At 41.7% G+C, this 18,638-nt stretch overlaps 2 protein-coding genes across 4 annotated transcripts in view; one reads left to right on the top strand and one right to left on the bottom strand.

Annotated features, from left to right (window-relative positions):
* Positions 1-3,584: 3,584 nt before the first annotated feature.
* On the bottom strand, positions 3,585-13,491 carry MBD4 (methyl-CpG binding domain 4, DNA glycosylase). Its single transcript, XM_054729640.1, has 8 exons — positions 13,252-13,491; positions 11,339-11,559; positions 10,061-10,911; positions 7,365-7,439; positions 7,154-7,288; positions 5,571-5,720; positions 4,994-5,097; positions 3,585-3,896 (listed from the first exon to the last, which is right to left on the bottom strand). Exons 1-8 carry the CDS (start codon positions 13,342-13,344, stop codon positions 3,819-3,821), a joined length of 1,707 nt encoding a protein of 568 aa, XP_054585615.1. The 5' UTR covers positions 13,345-13,491; the 3' UTR covers positions 3,585-3,818.
* Positions 13,492-13,818: 327 nt separating this feature from the next.
* Positions 13,819-18,638, top strand: part of IFT122 (intraflagellar transport 122) — an 81,942-nt gene continuing 77,122 nt past the window's right edge. For all 3 annotated transcript variants that reach the window (XR_008558854.1, XR_008558853.1, XM_008152287.3), the window contains exon 1: positions 13,819-13,876. Coding sequence is in view for 1 of the 3 variants with exons in the window: in XM_008152287.3 (XP_008150509.2) it covers positions 13,836-13,876 (41 nt within the window). In the remaining 2 variants the exon portion in view is untranslated. The remainder of the gene's footprint in view (positions 13,877-18,638) is intronic.

The raw sequence follows: 18,638 nt of genomic DNA, 5'->3' as shown, positions 1-18,638 counted from the left end.
GCCTCGAACTTTTCTTAGGAATTGTCCTTGGCTGTGGGCGCTGAAGAGAGGAAGATCTGTGTATGTGTGTGTGTGTGTGTGCGCGCGCGCGCGTGTGTGTGTGTGTATGTGCGCGCACACGCGATCACTTGCTTTCGCGCGAGTGTCGAGATTTCTAAAAACAGTAATTTTAAGTTTTGCGAGAGAGTTGAGACTCGCAGGGCATGAAACGTAGTCGGTTGCCAGGACTACGGATGTCCCCGCGCCAGTTGGCTGAACGCCGCCAGCCACTGTCTTGCACTGGAGGCGTCCGGGAGCAGGGAGCGGACTGGCGAGGGATGGAGATCCTGTGGATTAGATTATTTTCACCCGTCTGGGGAGGGGCACTAGAAAACAGCGGTGGAGAGTTCCTGGTTTGGCGAAAGGCAAGATTTCTTCGTTTGGCCCAGTGGCCCCTGAATCTGGAGTGATAATAAATCCCTGGTTTTCCAGTAAGCCGTGGGATCTTCAGCAGGTCTCCATTTTTCCATCTCAGTGTTCTCATCCAAAGAACAGGCCCTGTTTTAGGAACCCACGTGAGTCGTGGCATACAGAGGCAGCTTTTTTATATGCTTTGCCACTGCAAAACAGCATGCCACGGTTGGGAATTACAGAATCCGAGAACCGGAGTATTCATAATAAACATTTGAAATGCCCATCATCTAATAACTGGATAAACTAAATGTGATCTATCCATACAATGGAATATTGTTTACTCATAAAAAGGAATGAAGTAGCCAAACCAGCCAGGGCAACATAGATGAATCTTGAAGACATTGTGCTAAGAAACCACACACAAAAGGCCATTTCTAATTCAATTTATAAGAAATTCCCAGACTAGGCAAGTTTATAGACACTGAAAGCAAATAAGTGGTTACCAGAGGCCCACGGTGGTAGTGGTGGGGGCATTGGGTTTGACTGCTAACAGGTACAGGGTTTTTTTGGGGGGGGTGATGGAAATGTTCTTGAGTGCTTTTTCTGGGTAAAGTACCACCTTCACTGAAGTGCATTATTTTTGTGACTCTCCACAACCTGAGGTATATACTCAGATCATCCCTATGGGCCACATTAACATATTAAGCGCCCAGCCTGTTTTGTCTTCCGGGCGGAAAGTATAGTGTCAGTCACTGGTGACTAAATGGGCGCTTAATGTGTTAATGTAGCACTTTTGTAAGGCTCCATTTAAACACATGTACTAACTTAAAAATCATAGGCACCACAATCCCATTCTAAAGAGGTTAGGAAACAGGTACAGAGGTCAGGCAACCTCACATGCAGGCCTGGCTGTGGCACTCCAGGGATATTCTCGGGGAGGGAATTTGACAGCAGGCCCTAAAACACCTGATGCCCTAAACTTGGTGAGCTTGCCCTATCCTCCAACCCCAGCTGTGGCCCAGGGTTTCAGAGGCCTCTCTACTCTCTTAGCTGCAGTATTTGGGCATCTTGTCTCTACACCTTACCCCTTTTGTTCCCCTTAATTATTGTGTGTGCCTTTCTCTTTCCCTGTTAGGGCATCTACAGAGCCTTTTCAACTTTGTACCCCTCCCTAGCACAGAGCTTTGCCTTGGTGAATGCTACTTTGGTATTTATTAAATAAAAAATGTTATGGGGAGTTATGAAGGTGATGTTTGCCTTTGGTGTGTGTGTGTGGCCAGTTTTCCTGTTCTCTGGTCAAAATCTATTCCTCAAGAGACAAACTTGCTCACTAAAATGGAAACAACTGACTAGCCCTGCAACACACTGCATTCTGATTTTATTCACACATCATCTGACAACAAAGGTAGTTTCCTTAACAATTTCTTTATTTTTCATTTATTCGATCTATTTAATTTTCAAATCATACCTTAAAATGGCACTTGGTCATTGAGACTTGCTAATAGGATTATTTTGTTTGGTGAGTTCTTTTTTTTTAAATTAATTTTTTACAGAGAGGAAGGGAGAGGGATAGAGAGTTAGAAACATCAATGAGAGAGAAACATGGATCAGCTGCCCCCTGCACACGCCCCACTGGGGATGTGCCCGCAACCAAGGCATATGCCCTTGACGGGAATCGAACCTGGGACCCTTCAGTCCGCAGGCCAATGCTCTATCCACTGAGCCAAACCGGATAGGGCTGGTGAGTTCTTTCATAAGCAAATGTTTCCATATTTAGCTATAACATTATAAAACCTGTATTAAAAATGACATAAAATTTAAAAGGTCCTGTCCTCCAGCTGGAAGATGAAAGATGGGTAATGCTTGAGTTCCACAAAGGGATGAAAGTATGAGCTACAAGCTGGTACTCCGAAATAGAGCTATGGGCAGATATTCACATCAGGTTGTCAAATTAATGCCGGGGTCAAATCTCCAATTCCTAAATGCCAACACATGATGACAAAAGAATCTTATTTTTCTTTTGGGGGGTTAGCTGTTTTTAGTAAACATTTATTATGTTTTGAATAGTTTATTGATATTTCACAGAGAGAGGGAGAGGGAGAAACATTCATGTGAGAGTATAACATGATCAGCTGCCTCCTGTATACCACCAGGGATAGAATCTGCAACTTGGGCATGTGCCCTGACCAGAAATCAAACTGGCAACCTTTGGGTGCACAAGGCAACACCCAACCAACTGAGCCACACCGGCAAGGGCAGTAAATGTATTTTTTAAATTAACTGCCTATACATACTGTATTATTTTTTTACATGTTTGGCTACAAACTCTTTGATTACTTCATTTTAAAAATACTTATTTTAGAGAGAGAGAAAGAAGGGAGGAGAGGAGGGAGGGAGGGAGAGAGAGAGTGAGAAAGAGAGAAAGGGAGAGAGAAACTGATCGATTCCCTGTTCCATTCACCTATGCAATCTGTGCACTCATTGGTTGATTCTTGTATGTGCCCTGACTAGGGATAGAATCCATAACCTTGACATATTGGGATAACACTCTAACCAAATGAGCTACCCAGCTTTTTCATTCCTTTTTTTTTTTAATATATTTTTTATTGATTTCAGAAAGGAAAGGAGAGGGGGAGAGATGGAAACATCAATGATGAGAGAGAATCATTGATCGGCTGCCTCCTGCCCGCCCCCTACTGGGGATCAAGCCCACAACGCGGGCATGTGCCCTTGACCAGAATCGAACCCAGGACCCTTCAGTCCACAGGCTGATGCTCTATCCACTGAGCAAAACCAGCTAGGGCTCATTACTTCTTGATATAACAATTGTATAATATCATTTTTTTTAAATATATTTTATTGATTTTTTACAGAGAGGAAGAGAGAGGGATAGAGAGCTAGAAACATCGATGAGAGAGAATCATCGACCAGCTGCCTCCTGCACACCCCCTACCAGGGATGTGCCCTCAGCCAATGTATATGCCCTTGACCGGAATCGAACCTGGGACCTTTCAGTCCGCAGACCGACGCTCTATCCATTGAGCCAAACCGGTTTCGGCTGTATAATATCATTTTTATAGAAAGTCTAATCTTTCCTCAAGCAAGGTGGAAAGAAATTTGCTTTGTATTATTGATAGTTTAGAAAATTATTTTTCATCTTCAAATCACATTTCACTATTGGAAAAGTCATATACATTTTTAGGATTGTTGTCAAATCACAATTTATTTTTTAAAGAAATCTCAAAACATGTTACAGCATGTTCAGTAGTAAAGATCTACCAGTGACACACACACACATTAAGAATTAGGTTTCTAATTGGGCCGATTAAAACCTATATACCTAGAAACGTAGTTGGTTGGCTTAATGGAGCTCTGAAGAGTCAAAGCGATATATAAAAAGTGAGTTTTAAAACATCACAGAGTTTTTAAGACAGACTTAATTTTTCATGATTTTCCCAAAGCCAGTCATGATATTTATTTAACTTATGGTCTTCAGGGTGCACCTGTAAGAAATGAGACAGAGGCCTTATGTAAGTTAGTCAGAAATACATTTATAAAATTGATTTTTTAAAGATATGGTGGGAGAACATACATTATGATAATATACCTGGAAATTATAACCTTTAACCTAAATGGATTCACAAATGTTTAAAATGATACCTTACATTAAGGTAATACTTTACAGTATATAAAGTACTTTCCAATTTAGTACTGATCTTCACCAGAACCTGGGGCATGAAGTAGTGATACCATAACCAAGGAATAATATACCATTTTCCAGTAGGAGGTTATTGACTCAGAGTTAAAGGAATTGCTCAGGTCACAATAAATGATGGAGCAGGGTTGGGCTTGGGCAGACAGACCTACTAGCTGATCACAGACTAAGAGGGCAATGTAGCAGGCTACCTGGCAGTGGTTACCAGCAGTACACACCCAGATGCCCATGTGCTAGGCCAGTGGTCAGCAAACCGCGGCTCGCGAGCCACATGCGGCTCTTTGGCCCTTGAGTGTGGCTCTTCCACAAAATACCACAGCCTGGGCAAGTCTATTTTGAAGAAGTGGCATTAGAAGAAGTTTAAAAAATTTGGCTCTCAAAAGAAATTTCAATCGTTGTACTGTTGATATTTGGCTCTGTTGACTAATGAGTTTGCCGACCACTGTGCTAGGCAAACTAAATAGAATGGGCAGCTGAAGTAGGATCCAGTTACCACAAAAATAGTTTGAGACTATTAGGAGAAACCCTAGTAGCATTCCAAGCTCAAACCTGCCTGCTTTCCTTTTAAAGACTCATAGGATTGTGACAGGAAGAAAACTACATCAGGCTTAGAAACATTACATGAATGTAATGACAGGAACAGGGCCAAATGACAAACTGTTGGAGGTCAGTCAGAGGTCACACCAAGGAGTCTTTATGGACTTGGGAGTGTCTATGGATCCTCTCCTTGCTGCCAATAACTGGATGCCACCTACTGCCCCTCAAGTTTGTAACAAAATTGTTTGTGACTATAATAGCATGTCTGTCCAAGAAATAGTTTTAGCCATATAGTGGACTTATTTTGTCTCAGAAACAAGAGATGTTCTAGCTGCCAGTAGGCCTCACCTGCTTCCACTCATTGATGCAAAAAATTCGGTAGGAGTCATTGCCGTATTTGCCAATCCCATGAAGCTCAATCGGATATCTCCACTGCTTCGTCAGATACTCATCTGAGAATACAATAGCCCACATATCAGACCAGCCTCTAGAAAGACACTTCCCCCAAATGTGTGGTAATGGAGGACTGGATGGGAGAATAGCAGAAAGGGGCAGGGAAGAACCTTTCCTAACAACCCCAGTTGTGATTGCTCTTTCTCCTGAGTTCCTGAAGCATCTCTGTCTGAATATCTCATCTGCCACTTACTGACCATTATTATTTTGTGCTAACTCAAAGAGGTATTGTCCTGAGGGCTTTCTGCTTCAATGACTTCTTCCTCTAATTATGCTCACATGGCTGGGCAAAGATTTATTGCATGGGTTGATGGGTGACTGTGGTTTGGGGTAAGTGAACTGTTTTTAAATGCCTTTGGTGCTTGAGCTGAATGACTTCTATTAATGTAGCATCCGTGGACATAAAAGTTTAAGGTGTGGCTTTCTTATAGAGGCACAGTTTATGTTTTTCCTTTGGGTATATGGGTATTACCTGAGAACTTGATAATGGTTTTTGCTCGAAGTTCATAGAGACCAATAGGTTTAAGAAGTTCTGACACATCTCTCCAGTCTGCAGTTCTTGCTACCTCAGCTGAAGGATACTTCTCCAGAAACTCCCAAAGCACAGGAATTGCCATTTTACCTGGATGTAAAGATAACTATGTGATTACAAGCCTCCAGATGGGCTAATTTATGTTCAGGTACTTCCTCAACTAGAAATCTCATATAGAGCCTTTTCTTTTTATACCATTATTGAGAAGTCATTACCTAAACCAATAACCACTTTGAGAGTGAAAAACCAACACCAATAATCTATTTGGTTAACAGTCCAGATTATGCTGAAACCTGACCCTACATAATACAGGGGTGGGCACAAGTAGTTGTATGAGAAACAGAGTTTTTTTCTTGTATTATTATTTATTAACTAGAGACCCAGTGCACAAAATTCATGCACGGATGCGGTCCCTAGGCCTGGCCGGGAGTGCAAGCATCTGGCATAGAAGGGCAGATCCCAGCTGACCTCTGGGCCCTGGGCAGCACCTGGGCCCCCAACCCCCCATGCGCCTCCCTCTGCCTGAGTCATGGTGCCCGAATCCCCATGCAGAGATGCGGTGAGTGCGGCTGGATGCCACAGGCCGGGGCGCAGCATGGGCCTCTGGGCTGCCCAGTGGTGCCGCACAGAAACCGGGCAGGCAGTGCGCTCTCTCGTGCTCTCTCCTGGCCAGCGTCGCAGACAGGCTCCTGAGTGAACCCACGGGGAGGCTGACCAGCCTGTGGTCCTGGAGGCTGTGGCCTGGCTCACTTGGAAGATGCTGCATGGGTGCGGGGCGGGTTCCTTGTGGGCGCCCAGTACATGAGCACAGGGGGCTTCCCGGGTGTGTGCGTGAGCCCTGGCGTTCCGCTGGAAGGTAGCAGGGGGAGTGAGATCAAGCTTGGTGGACACCCTGCATTCTCACCACACCTCCATTCCCATCACCCCTGCACCTAGGTAGCTGGTGAGAGGTCGCAGCCCCTGCCTGGGCTCCACATCACCGACACCTGCCATGTTCCGCACCACCCCCTGGTGGTCAGCGCATGTCATAGCAAGTGGTCGAACTCCTGGTTCAACGACTGCCAGAGGGGACAATTTGCATATTAGGCTTTTATCATATAAGGATTATTGTATGAGTTATTTGTAAACCTACTTTTGCCCACACCTGTATTAGTTTTTACATAATCAAAGCATCAGATAGTGTAAGACATATAGAACAGACGGTGTCAATGACATTAAAGAAAGCATTCAATGAAAAAATGCTTTTATACATGTCTAAGGGTGGAGGGATGTTATGTAATTGATTTTCATTGATGACCAAAACTAATCTGAAAGTAAAAAATAAATGAAAATCTGCTCCTTAGTGCTATAAAGGCTAGTCTAACATTCTCATGGGTGAAGAGCTTGAGGGCTGAAAGGGGAAGGCTTTTACCTGAGTTCACACAGACTCAAAATCAAACTTGAACATAGGCTTTCCAATCAATTCACTGCTCTTTCTCATCATACTGTCTCTAATAAGGTACAGATTAAAATAATCCACAAACCTGAGGTACGATTGAGAAATATAGTCGCTATGAGGAGCTTCCATGGATCGTGAAAAAGTGTTTCTTGGACAAGATTAAAAGGTGACCGAGGAGGTGTCCACTTCTTAAAGGCTTTGCGACGTGGGGGGCTAAGAGCTGAACAAACACAATGCATCAGAGTTGAATATCTGAAATAGATTTAAAATCTGATTTTCTGATTAGGAAAGGATACCTTCTTTGTTATATTTGCTGGAAAAATATAGGCTTGTTTTCCTTTTCTCTACTTGTGTCCGTGGGATGGTGTCTTCTGAAAAGGAAGAGTGAACATTGGTTGTAGAATCTATGGTTTAGCCTAAAAAAATATTCAGGTATGCAAATAATAACAACAACAATAATAAAAACTACTATTATAAAGCATTAGGTGTTTGCCAGGCAGTATGCTAAACACTTTACAAAAATTAATCAATTTAATCCTACAAATGACCTATGAGTTAAAGGACTATTTAATCTCCACTCTATAGATATGGAAATTGAGGTACAGAGAAGCTGAATAACTTGCCCAAGGTTAAGTAAGTAGTAGAGTTGAAATTCAAATCCAGGTAGTCTGACTCCTGAGTTCAGGCCTTTAACGACTCTGTTACATTAGTTCTCTATAACTTATGATCAGAGTTCATAGTATTGATACATTGGAAATAATATAGAATATTTTAAATTATGACACTTTTGTACAATGTTGTCATTAAAATATTTTTGAGAATATGTCATGAAGATTTTCTTACATCTTTAACTTTCAGGTAAAAAAAGCAATATTCTACATGTGACCCCAATTAAATTTTAAAAAGTATACACACACACACACACTTACATATACAGTATATGTATATATACATATACATATATACATATATATATATCTATATATATATATATATACATATATTTACAGAGATTAGACTAAAATAAACCAAAATGGTATAATGGTTGTTTCTGAATGATAATTTTTCTTCTTCAATTTTCTAAAAATTCTGCAGTGAACATTTTTACACTTGCCAAAAAAAAAGGGGGGGGATATAGACAAAACAGAACCTGTAGAAAAACCTAAGACCACTATCTACTGGGAAGTTCAGTTAATTTACCAAAGACTATTTGACAAGTGTTATCAGGCTTCCCGTTTCAAAAAATCATCACATTTAATACTCCCTTTAGCCATATCCTTTAAATTTGAATGTCAGTTAATAATACCTTTTATTAGCATAGCGTGAAGCCATCTTTTTCACTTCTCATTTTACTTTACAATATTCTTGATATGAAAAACAGCACTAGTAAGGGTTATTACCTCCATTTTACAGATGATGGAAGTAAGACTTAGAAATTAAGCAACCATTGCAAAATGATAGTGGGACTAACTGGAGACTGGGCCAAGTATCCCAGTTTCCAGATAATTAGTTTAGGGTTTTTTGCCTTTCTAGTTTAAATAGGTAAAACCTAGTAGAAAGTTAAAAAAAAAAAAAGTTAGAACAAAGGAAACTGAGCTTACTAGCTATTTGATAATTTTTTATGGGTTTCTGTAAATAATTAATAACTAGCCTCCTTTATTACTGGAGACTGGGGAATTTCTACTTAAGCCAGTGGGAGAGTCTTTACTACTGGCTTAAGTAGAGCCACATGCGGCTCTTTGGGCCCTTGAGTGTGGCTCTCTCGCGAGCCACATACGGCTCTTTGGGCCCTTGAGTGTGGCTCTTCCACAAAATACCATGGCCTGGGCGAGTCTATTTTGAAGAAGTGGTATTAGAAGAAGTTAAGTTGAAAAAATTTGGCTCTCAAAAGAAATTTCAATCGTTGTACTGTTGATATTTGGCTCTGTTGACTAATGAGTTTGCCGACCACTGACCTAAGGGTACTTCAACTTATATTGAGAACTAGACTTTATGTATAGGATAAATAGATACTTCTATTGGAATTGCAAAAGAATGTTTTTAATATTTAATTTTTCCATTATACTAGCAATAAACCTACATAAACCTTAAGAGTTTAAGAAGCTCAAAGTCTTTAAAGAACAGACGTGAAGAATTCTTAAGCAGGTCCTAGGTATATTTGGCCACCTTCTGTTAAAGGTGGAAAAATTCCAGGTATAGCAAAGACATAAAATCATGAGTGAGCCTGACAGCAGGAATAAAGTCTAATCCCCTGCTCCACCAATTTGTCCAGGCTGTCTCCTGCAGGGTTTAAGTAAAATTACTTTTGTTCTTTAAAGGAGTTATTCATTATGCCGTAATGGCATAATGAATAACTAATATCAGGGTGCTCAAATGGTCTCCTTTTTATTTCTTATTCACTGAGGTATTATAAAGGCAAAAGTCCTCAGCTCTAAACTATATTACGAATAATAGATGAACTATGTAAGTACAGTTTTGAATTATTTAGAGCTCTAAAACAGTTTAGAGAAGCATTACATCATCATAGATGATGAAAATGACTATGATATATACAAAATTGAATTGGAAGTCACACATCTGTAATAAGTATTCTCAACCAGTTTATATATTAAAGGAGCCTTCCCCAAACCTTTTTCATGTGAAGCCTTTTCATTTCCCTCTAGTTGTAAGATTACTGGCTGGAAAGATGGGAAGGAGGGAAAGCACTGTTCAGAGTCCGAGCTGCTGCACCAGGGAGAGATGTTAGCAGCTGTTAATGGCACAGTTCTCTTTTACTAGGGGCATCAAGCCAGCTAATTCCCTCTGCCATAGGAAGGGGTTTGAAGATCAGTTAGACAAGGTACTAGGATCAATTGGTAGAATGTATCTGATTTTTGGCCCTACTTCTTCATTCTACTCCCACATCTTAACTGGTTACAGGCATGAAATACAGTATCCAGGAATATAAACTGCCTCATCACATTTTAAATAGCATTTTAAATGCACTGAGTACCTTGACATATTTTAACAGAAGTGGAATCTTTCTCAGTTTGTGAGCAGTTGTTGTCCATTTCAGAGCCACATTCTAAATTGTCAATATGCAAATGTTCCTTCCTTTCCCCAACTTCTACTTTTGTTATTTCCTCAGATTCTAAAAAGGTATTCTCACACCTGTGTTCTGCTTCTTTGGTCGAACATAATTTGTTTATGATGCCAGAAGTTATTTGTTCAAAACTAAAATTTGATCCTGAACGCAATGATTTTTCTTTTACAAGTCTCTTTTCTTCATTGGTCACATTGATGGTCTTGTTGCTTGCTCTGGAATCAGAAATGCATAAAGTTCTATCAAGCTGACTTTCTTGTGCAACAGGTTCACTTTCAGCTTCTGCCTTATCATGCACAGATTCTCTTTTTCTGTTACTTTGAACAGGAACTGGAAAACTCTTCAGGCATCCTGTTTTAGTTTTCATAATTTGAATTCCTTTCAAAGTAGTCCTCTTCTCTTTGGACTTTCTAACCTTTCTGGAGTCAACATCATTAACACCGTCACCTTCTTTCAAAAGCAAAGGCATGGACGTAAAGTTAGGTAGCTCCCTGCTGTCTTGGGATTCCCAACTACCACTTGGCAGAGGAAACTCATCTTCTTTCCACCTGCTTCTTGTCCTGAGGGTCCGGTTTGAAATGCTACTTTCCCTCTGCGGTTGGGATGTCGGAGCTGCCGTGCTGCAGTCTTTATATTTTGACTTGATGCCCCTTTTAGACAGTACAGTAAAATCAAAATCCTCTGGTTTAAGAGACGTCTCTTCATTTTTGTGAAGATAATTAGCAAGTGAACTTTTGGATCTGAACTTCAGTCCTTGTGGGCTAAAAATGATATGAAAGGAAACATTGATAGTAAATAAAAGTGACTTTTAAAAAGAATCAGACCACATTTCAGATGCTTAATTAATAATTTCCAAATGTTGCCAGGGATATTTGTCATTTAAAATAAAAAGAGTGATAAAATGGTATTTTTAAGTAGTTTCCTCTATGAGGAGGAATATGATACTATAAAATAATTTTACAAATATAACTTAAGTGCCACTTTATCATTAACCATTCACAGTAGGAGAAAATGTATGTACTTGTCCCTAAATCACTTGATAAAACTAACCAGTGACACTGAAGGAATAGAATCCATAATGGTTTTATGGTAATCATAGAAAAAAGTCAAGATACCTGCTATGCATTCCCACTACCTGTTTAAACAAAATTATTTTGCTGCACTATCTTTACCACTTTGCATGCTCACCTGATAAAATATACATCATATCTCCCGGCTGTTTTTCCAGATAACCTTTGCTTCACAACTCTTTCCCATCCACACGGGACAGACTTAAGGCATTCTGTCATTTCAGCACCACCACACTGAGCAGAAGCAATGGGTTCTTGCAGCAACGGATTACACTCACTGCTGCTGCTTGTCACCATTTGTTTTTCATCTTCTACTCTTTCTGATCCCAGAACATTTTCCTTGCTGAAAAAACAAAGTATAAATGATTAGCTTATTTAAAATTGATTTTATTCTGCTTATTCAATTTAAATCCATGACAGAGCAGGAACCACATGTTGAGATTCGGGCCGTATTGATGTGGACAGATAAAGCCGAACAGTGGTGAGGATTTGGATTATGGGAGAGATTAAAATCAGTATGGACCAGTTTTATGCTATGGGAATATCCTTCTGCCATCCACTGTCTTCCTATCTCCAACATGGGTTGCAAATCTCTACACAATGAAAAGCTCAAGCTATTTGCTAGAAACTTTTTAAAATTAATCATTCAATAGGGCTATTATAAAGACTTCTGATGACACTGGTATAATTTTAAAAGTGTGAACCAAATGCTGAGCTCAACCTAGGATCAACAGACCTGCTTAAATGAGTCAGTGAAGAACCCTCCTCTTCCCCAAATAAGTGAGGTAAAAATGCTATATATACATGCATTTTTCTTGGGGTGAGTATCACTTTCATCAGATTTCTTACCAAAAGGTAATTTATGACACAGATTTTTCAAATCTCTTTCATTCTTGATCCTCATAATCTTATGAGGTAGGTTGGATAAAGATTACTCTAATTTTATTGATAAAATTGAGTGACTGGAAGATTAAGTTATTTGCAGAGCTGATATCAGAACCCAGGTCTACTAAATCTAATATTACTGCCCCTGTACTATTATTGAAAAACTTCAGTAGAGTATATCCTAATCACTAAATCACACATTTCAAAAACTGAATGGGTATAATGATGTCTAATACAACTTCTTTTCTAGAAATAGGGAAACCAAAGAGCTAGTGACTAACGAAAATTAGAATCAGCCGAAACCGGTTTGGCTCAGTGGATAGAGCGTCGGTCTGCGGACTGAAGGGTCCCAGGTTCGATTCCAGTCAAGGGCAAGTACATTGGTTGCGGGCACATCCCCGGTGGGGGGTGTGCAGGAGGCAGCTGGTCGATGTTTCTCTCTCATCGATGTTTCTAGCTCTCTGTCCCTCTCCCTTCCTCTCTGTAAAAAATCAATAAAATATATTTTAAAAAAATTAGAATCAAAGTCTTCTGACGTAAGTTGGGGCCATATAATTTTGGGAAGCTCGGTCGATCTTGAGAAATTATATAGTTCACAATTTTAGAGATAAGGAAACTGAAATCTGGTGAAGGGAGTACAAAGTCAACATACTGGGTTCAAATCCCAGCTCTGACATTTACAAGTTACTCTCAGTCTCCTTTCCTCATCTGTAAAAAGGAGATACCTTTTAAGGTAATTCTGAGGATTACATTTTCAAAGAAAAGTAACTCACTTTAGCCCCAGATTGCACATATACAAGTACTCAATACATGACTGTAGCTTCCTCTGTTACTTCTCATAGGACCCATTTTTGGGGGCGCTCTTGGCTGCTTAACATGACCTCTCCTTCCTAGGATCCTTCTACTCAAGCAGACGTCTCCTTGTACCAACTTCCCGCTCCTCCCAGCTCTCGTCATTTTGGGTGAGAAAGTCGGGAGCACCCCAGGGCTGACCCCACCAGAACAGTACTCAGTTCCAGCCTTCATTCCTAGTAAGTAACCCTTGAGCCTCGAGGTCTCTGTGGACTCTAGGAAGGCCCACCCACTTTTATTCCCCCGCTCCCACTTTACAAGGGGTGAAACTGAGACCCGAAAGGGGACAAGGACTTGCCGGAGGTCACACGGCCGGTCTGGGTCTGGGCTCTCACTAGAGGTGACGAAGGGGGCAGCTCCACGGTCTCCCCGGCTCGGACTCTCCATCCCAGCCGTGCCCGTCCAGCGGACTCCGGCTGCACCAACGGGCCAACAGGGTGCGACGCCCAGGGGCGTGGAGCCGAGTAAGATGTGAAAATGTCTTCGGCTCAGAACGCTAGGCTGAAACCTAAAGCTGAGGGCGCTAAAAATCTGTCAAACTCCATCGCCGCTTTCTGGCCGCCCACTCTGCCTCAGCTATTTCCACCGCTCGGCCAATCAAGTCCTTTGTCGAGGAAGACGCACCGCCCCCCGCCCATTCTGACCAATCGAGCGCGCCCCAGTTGCGCAGACGCCTGCTAGGCTCCAGTTCCTTCCCCGCTTTTGCTCCGGTACTGGCCCTCCTTTTCAGACATGCGCACTTGGAACACTCTAATGCGCGCGCGTAGCTCACTGCGCATGTGCGTTGCCAACGGTAACTCAGGTAGCCGAAGTGGCGGGCGGCGAGGGCCGAGTTGCTGAGGCGGGGAGGAGGGGCCCGAGGCGTGAGGGAAGGCGCGATGAGGGCCGTATTGACGTGGAGAGATAAAGCCGAACAGTGGTGAGGAGCGGGGCATTCCGGGAGGAACGGGAGGCCCAGCCCCGGCGGGGATGGCGGGAGCCTTTGCGTGAACTCCTGTGGTTGCCAGGGGCAACGGGCCGGCGGCCTAGGCTGAGGGCGCTGAACCCCGGGAGTGGGGTGGCTGCGAGGTCTCTCCCCCACCCCTTTGCAGATGGAGAAGCTGAGGCTTGGAGAAGGGGCAGAGGAATGTACACATCTCACAATTTGGTCCTGTCACTCCGTTATGCACATTACGCCCTGGGCTCCTTTTACATCCATGACATGTTTCTCCAACTTATTTGCCTTACCCACATATTACCCATACTCTTATTTACTTGATGTTTTTCTCTAAATGGTCTCTCATATGTTCGCCTAAATAATAAATATCACTTGCTATAATAAGATAACTGTAAAAACCTAAGCAAGGAGCCCTGGCCGAATTGCTCAGTCGGTTGGAGCTTCTGTTGCGCCAAAAAAAAGTTGAAGGTTTGATTTCAGTTAGGCACATACCTAGGTTGCGGGTTCGATTCCCGGTTGGGGTGCCTACAGGAGGCAACCGATGGATGTTTCTCTCTCTTGTTTTCTCTCTCTCCTCAGTTGGTTGAGGGTGGTCCTATGCACCAGAAGGTCGCAGGATGGAGTCCCACTCATGGCACATGCCCAGGTTGAGAGCTCCATCCCCAGTAGAGGGCGTGCATGAGGCAGCGAATCTGTGTTTCTCTCTCATTGATGTTTCTATCTCTCCCTCTCTCTGAAATCAATAAAAAATACATATATTTTTAAAAAGCATATCGCCAGTGAGGATTAAAAAAAAAAAAACTTAAAGCAAGGAGAAACAGAACTGCTGGTGAGTTGTAGCTAGATACTGTTGCTATGGAGCCTTTAAGCCTGAGGTCTACTGTCTCTAGAACTGGAGATTTAGCAAGTATGGTCAGAGAGGTGCTTGAGATGAATAGCATCAAACCCAGACGTTCCCCTGTGCTTAATTCGAAAGTTTGAAAGAGAATCAAAAGAGAATGACAATCTCACCTTGTGATTCTCTTATTTAATGCCCTATTCCAGTGGTCGGCAAACCGCGGCTCGCGAGCCACACGCTGCTCTTTGGCCCCTTGAGTGTTCTAACGCCACTTCTTCAAAATAGACTCCCCAGGCCGAAAACCGACTTCTGCGCCTGGGACACGAAGTTTCAATCGCACTGTACATGCGCGCCCGCACATGGTATTTTGTGGAAGAGCCACACTCAAGCGGCCAAAGAGCCGCATATGGCTCTCGAGCCACAGTTTGCCAACCACTGCCCTATTCCATTTTTATCACCTAAATTCAGCACACAATGACACATTTTGGTAAATACTGACTTATTGGATAGTTCTCAGCTGAGTTTTAAAATCTTCACATAAATGATCTTTTCAGCTTCATTGTGAAGCCTCTGTTTTGGCCCTTGACACAAGATATTTGCCATTCCCTCTCAGTCTTTTCTTAGGCCTTTCTGTGTGGCGTAAGCATGCCTTCTTTTCTCATCTCCTCACATTGAAACCCTTAAACATCTTGATGATTGCTCTGTTCTGTACTTTGCACTAGTAATAGCTAACACCATGTGCCAGGCACTGGCTAAGAACATCATATCTTTGATCTCATTGTCAGCTTACAACAACCCTCTGATGTAGGTACTATAATTACCTCTATTTTACATGTGAGGATACTAAAGCACAGAGAGGGTAAATAATTTGCCAAGGTCACACAGAGAGTTAAGTCCTGGAGCCAGCATCCAAGCTCAGGTCTTCTTCATTCCAAAGCTAATGCTTTTGTCCACTACATTAATTTTTCTTTGTATTATAGGGTCTGCAAACTCAAATGCCTACAGGAGTCAGACAGGCAACATAAATGGGAGATGTTTATGCACCTCTTACATACAAGGAATTGTCTTTTCCTTAAGAGTATTCTATTCTACAACCCCCTTGAAACACATAGCTTATCACTTCTACTTTTAATAGAGATTTGAGTTTTAAAAAATTCCTTTTTACTTTTCTCTATTTTTAAAAAAATATATATTTTATTGATTTTTTTACAGAGAGGAAGGGAGAGAGATAGAGAGTTAGAAACATTGATCAGCTGCCTCCTGCACACCCCCTTACTGGGGATGTGCCCGCAACCAAGGCACATGCCCTTGACCGGAATCGAACCTGGGACCCTTCAGTCCGCAGGCCGACGCTATCCACTGAGCCAAACCGGTTTCGGCCCTTTTTACTTTTCTCTTAATTCTATTATAAAAGTACCCACAGCACAAGATAATGATATCTGACAACTGAACATTTGGCTTTGATGTCAGAGAGTAATAGCGAGTGACAAAGAGTGTGGCAAACTAGAGAGCTCATGCTCTGCCTAAAAGGGACAGCTCTGGCCAAATACCACCATGCAGGAATTGGCCTACTGTGCTCAGAACTTAGGATTTTCACCAGACACGAGGAATCTAGGTTTTTATGCAAACTGTCCTAATTTTTATAGATTGGAATCTAATCTTAACAAAACAAAACAAAACCTGTGGGGCAAACAAAACATTTTCTATTCTAATTCAGCCCTATTTGCTCCCAGTTTTCAACCCCTGTCATAGAATTTTGTTCATTCCTCTTTCGTACTTAGAATCTGTCTAGTGCAGTGATTTTGCAACCGATGTGCTACAAGAATTTTTAAAGCATGCAATTCCTGACAATTTAGTCAGGGGCACTGACCTCTTATTTTCTTTTTAATCCTCATCTGAGAATATATTTTCCATTGATTTTTAAAAATATATATTTTTTTATTGATTTCAGAAAGGAAGGGAGAGATAGAAACATCAATGATGAGAGAGAATCATCAGTCAGCTGCCTTCTGCATGTCCCCACACTGGGAATTGATCCCGCAACCCAGGCATGAGCCTTGACTGGGAATTGAACTGTGACCTCCTGGTTCATAGATGGATGCTCAACCACTGAGCCACGCCAGCAGAGCTCCATTAATTTTTAGAGAGAGTGAAAAGGAGAGAGGAAGAGAGAGAGAGAAAGAGAGACATCGACTCGTTGCCTCCTGCACGCACCCTGTTCGGGGCCGGGGATTGAACCTGCAACCTAGGTACATGCCCTTGACCAGGAATAGAACCCAAGACCCTTTGGCCCACAGGGTCTGACCTCTTTTCCCTTAGGTTGTCATATAAAAAAATGACAAGAATCAACACAATAATAGCCGTCTGGTGTGAATGACCTTTTGTGTGTGTGTGTGTGTTTTTTTGTCAGATTGACAAAAAATATATTTGGTGTGCCGCAGAATTTTAGTAATTAGTTTATGTGTGCTATGAGATGAAAAAGATTGAAAGTTACTGGTCTAATATAAGAGTTATTTGTGATTCTATTTATCTCACAGTCTATAAAACCTTTAAAGACACCAGCTATGTTTTATTCATTTACAGATTATTCCAGAGCCTAGTCAAATAAATCAGTGGTGGTTGTGACTATTTGATGAATAGATGGATAGATATAATAATGAATGTGTAAGTGAGTGAATGAATGATGAATTAAGATTGGTTATTTCAGTTTTGGCCCATTACAGGTTTGAAACAACCTACTAGAGTATGTCACCAGCAATCCTGATGACAGCTGCATATGCCAGCTGATAGCCCAAAATGAGACAAAACAAAACAAAAAACTGTAAGAGATAGATAGTAGAACTCAAAAAATCCCAGATGTCAAAGACAAGTTCTTCACAACTAAACCAGCTGCTGTCTCCTCTCTGATCTTTTACTTTCAGTCTAACCTTCAATATTAGCAGGAATTCTTTTTTGAGTCATATTACTGTGATCTGTTACTCTACTTCTCATAAACCTTCAGTGACTTCCAGTTTCCTTCCAATCAAATTGTGCACTTAACTGGTGGCCATACTTACTCTCCACCCTCGATTCCTAATATTTAAATTTATGCTTTTCAGTTCAGCTAAACACTCCATTTTCCTATCCAAAGGCCCTTCCCAATTGCTATGTAACTCTCTGAACTCCCTCATTTTCTTCCTTAAAAGCAATGCTCTACTATGATGCCTTATTTGGCTAGCCCACCTTATTCTAGGCAGGCCAGCATCTGTTATAACCTAGTATTTACTGGAGTTAATTCATACCAGCTAGTATTTGCTTAGTTCTTGCTGTAAGCCAGACTGTTTTTACATGCGTTACCTTCTTTAACATACACAACAACTTGGGAGGTTGGAATTGTTATCCCATTTGCAGATGAAGAAACTGAGACTTAACAAGGTGATATAATTTTGCCTAAGATACCAAAGCAAGTAAGTCGGGTTGGGTCAGATTGTGCAAGATTTAGAGAGGCTCCTTGGGGCTTCAGTTTATAGTGAGGTAGGCATAGGGTTGGCTGAAGACAAGTTGCAGGACTCATCCTCTTTCTCTCTGCAATGGAATCTGATGATGTATCTTTTTCATAAAAGGGGATGGGGTGGGAAAGAGGGACATCCTGCAGGATAATAGACTGCCTATAGAAGGGTGAGCTCCCCAGCCCTGGAAGTGTTCAAGCAGAGGCTGATGACCATCTATAGGGAATTCCTGACCTGGCAGGGGAGTTAGACTACATGACAAGGTCTAGGGCAGTGATGGGCAACCTTTTGAGCTTGGTGTGTCAGACTTCGCCAAAAAACTGAGCATAACTCGGTAGTGTGTCACTTTGAGGAAAACACATTATTTCGCAAATGTTTCATCCTCAGGAGCAGCAAATGTTTCATCCTCGGCATGTGG

The sequence above is a fragment of the Eptesicus fuscus genome, chromosome 18, assembly GCF_027574615.1.
Source record: "Eptesicus fuscus isolate TK198812 chromosome 18, DD_ASM_mEF_20220401, whole genome shotgun sequence".
Taxonomy (NCBI): domain Eukaryota; kingdom Metazoa; phylum Chordata; class Mammalia; order Chiroptera; family Vespertilionidae; genus Eptesicus; species Eptesicus fuscus.
Note: the sequence above shows the minus strand (reverse complement) of the source record. Positions and strands in the feature narration are given on the sequence as shown.

What these genes read in the sequence shown, in the direction of transcription:
- MBD4 (XM_054729640.1), bottom strand. Translation starts at nt 13,344, where the DNA reads ATGGAGAGTCCGAGCCGGGGAGACCGTGGAGCTGCCCCCTTCGTCACC. An exon ending in CAGCAAATATAACAAAGAAG is followed by an intron (nt 7,289 to 7,364) that starts GTATCCTTTCCT and finishes GTGTTTGTTCAG; the next exon opens with CTCTTAGCCCCCCACGTCGC. An exon ending in ATTTCTCAATCGTACCTCAG is followed by an intron (nt 5,721 to 7,153) that starts GTTTGTGGATTA and finishes CTTTACATCCAG; the next exon opens with GTAAAATGGCAATTCCTGTG.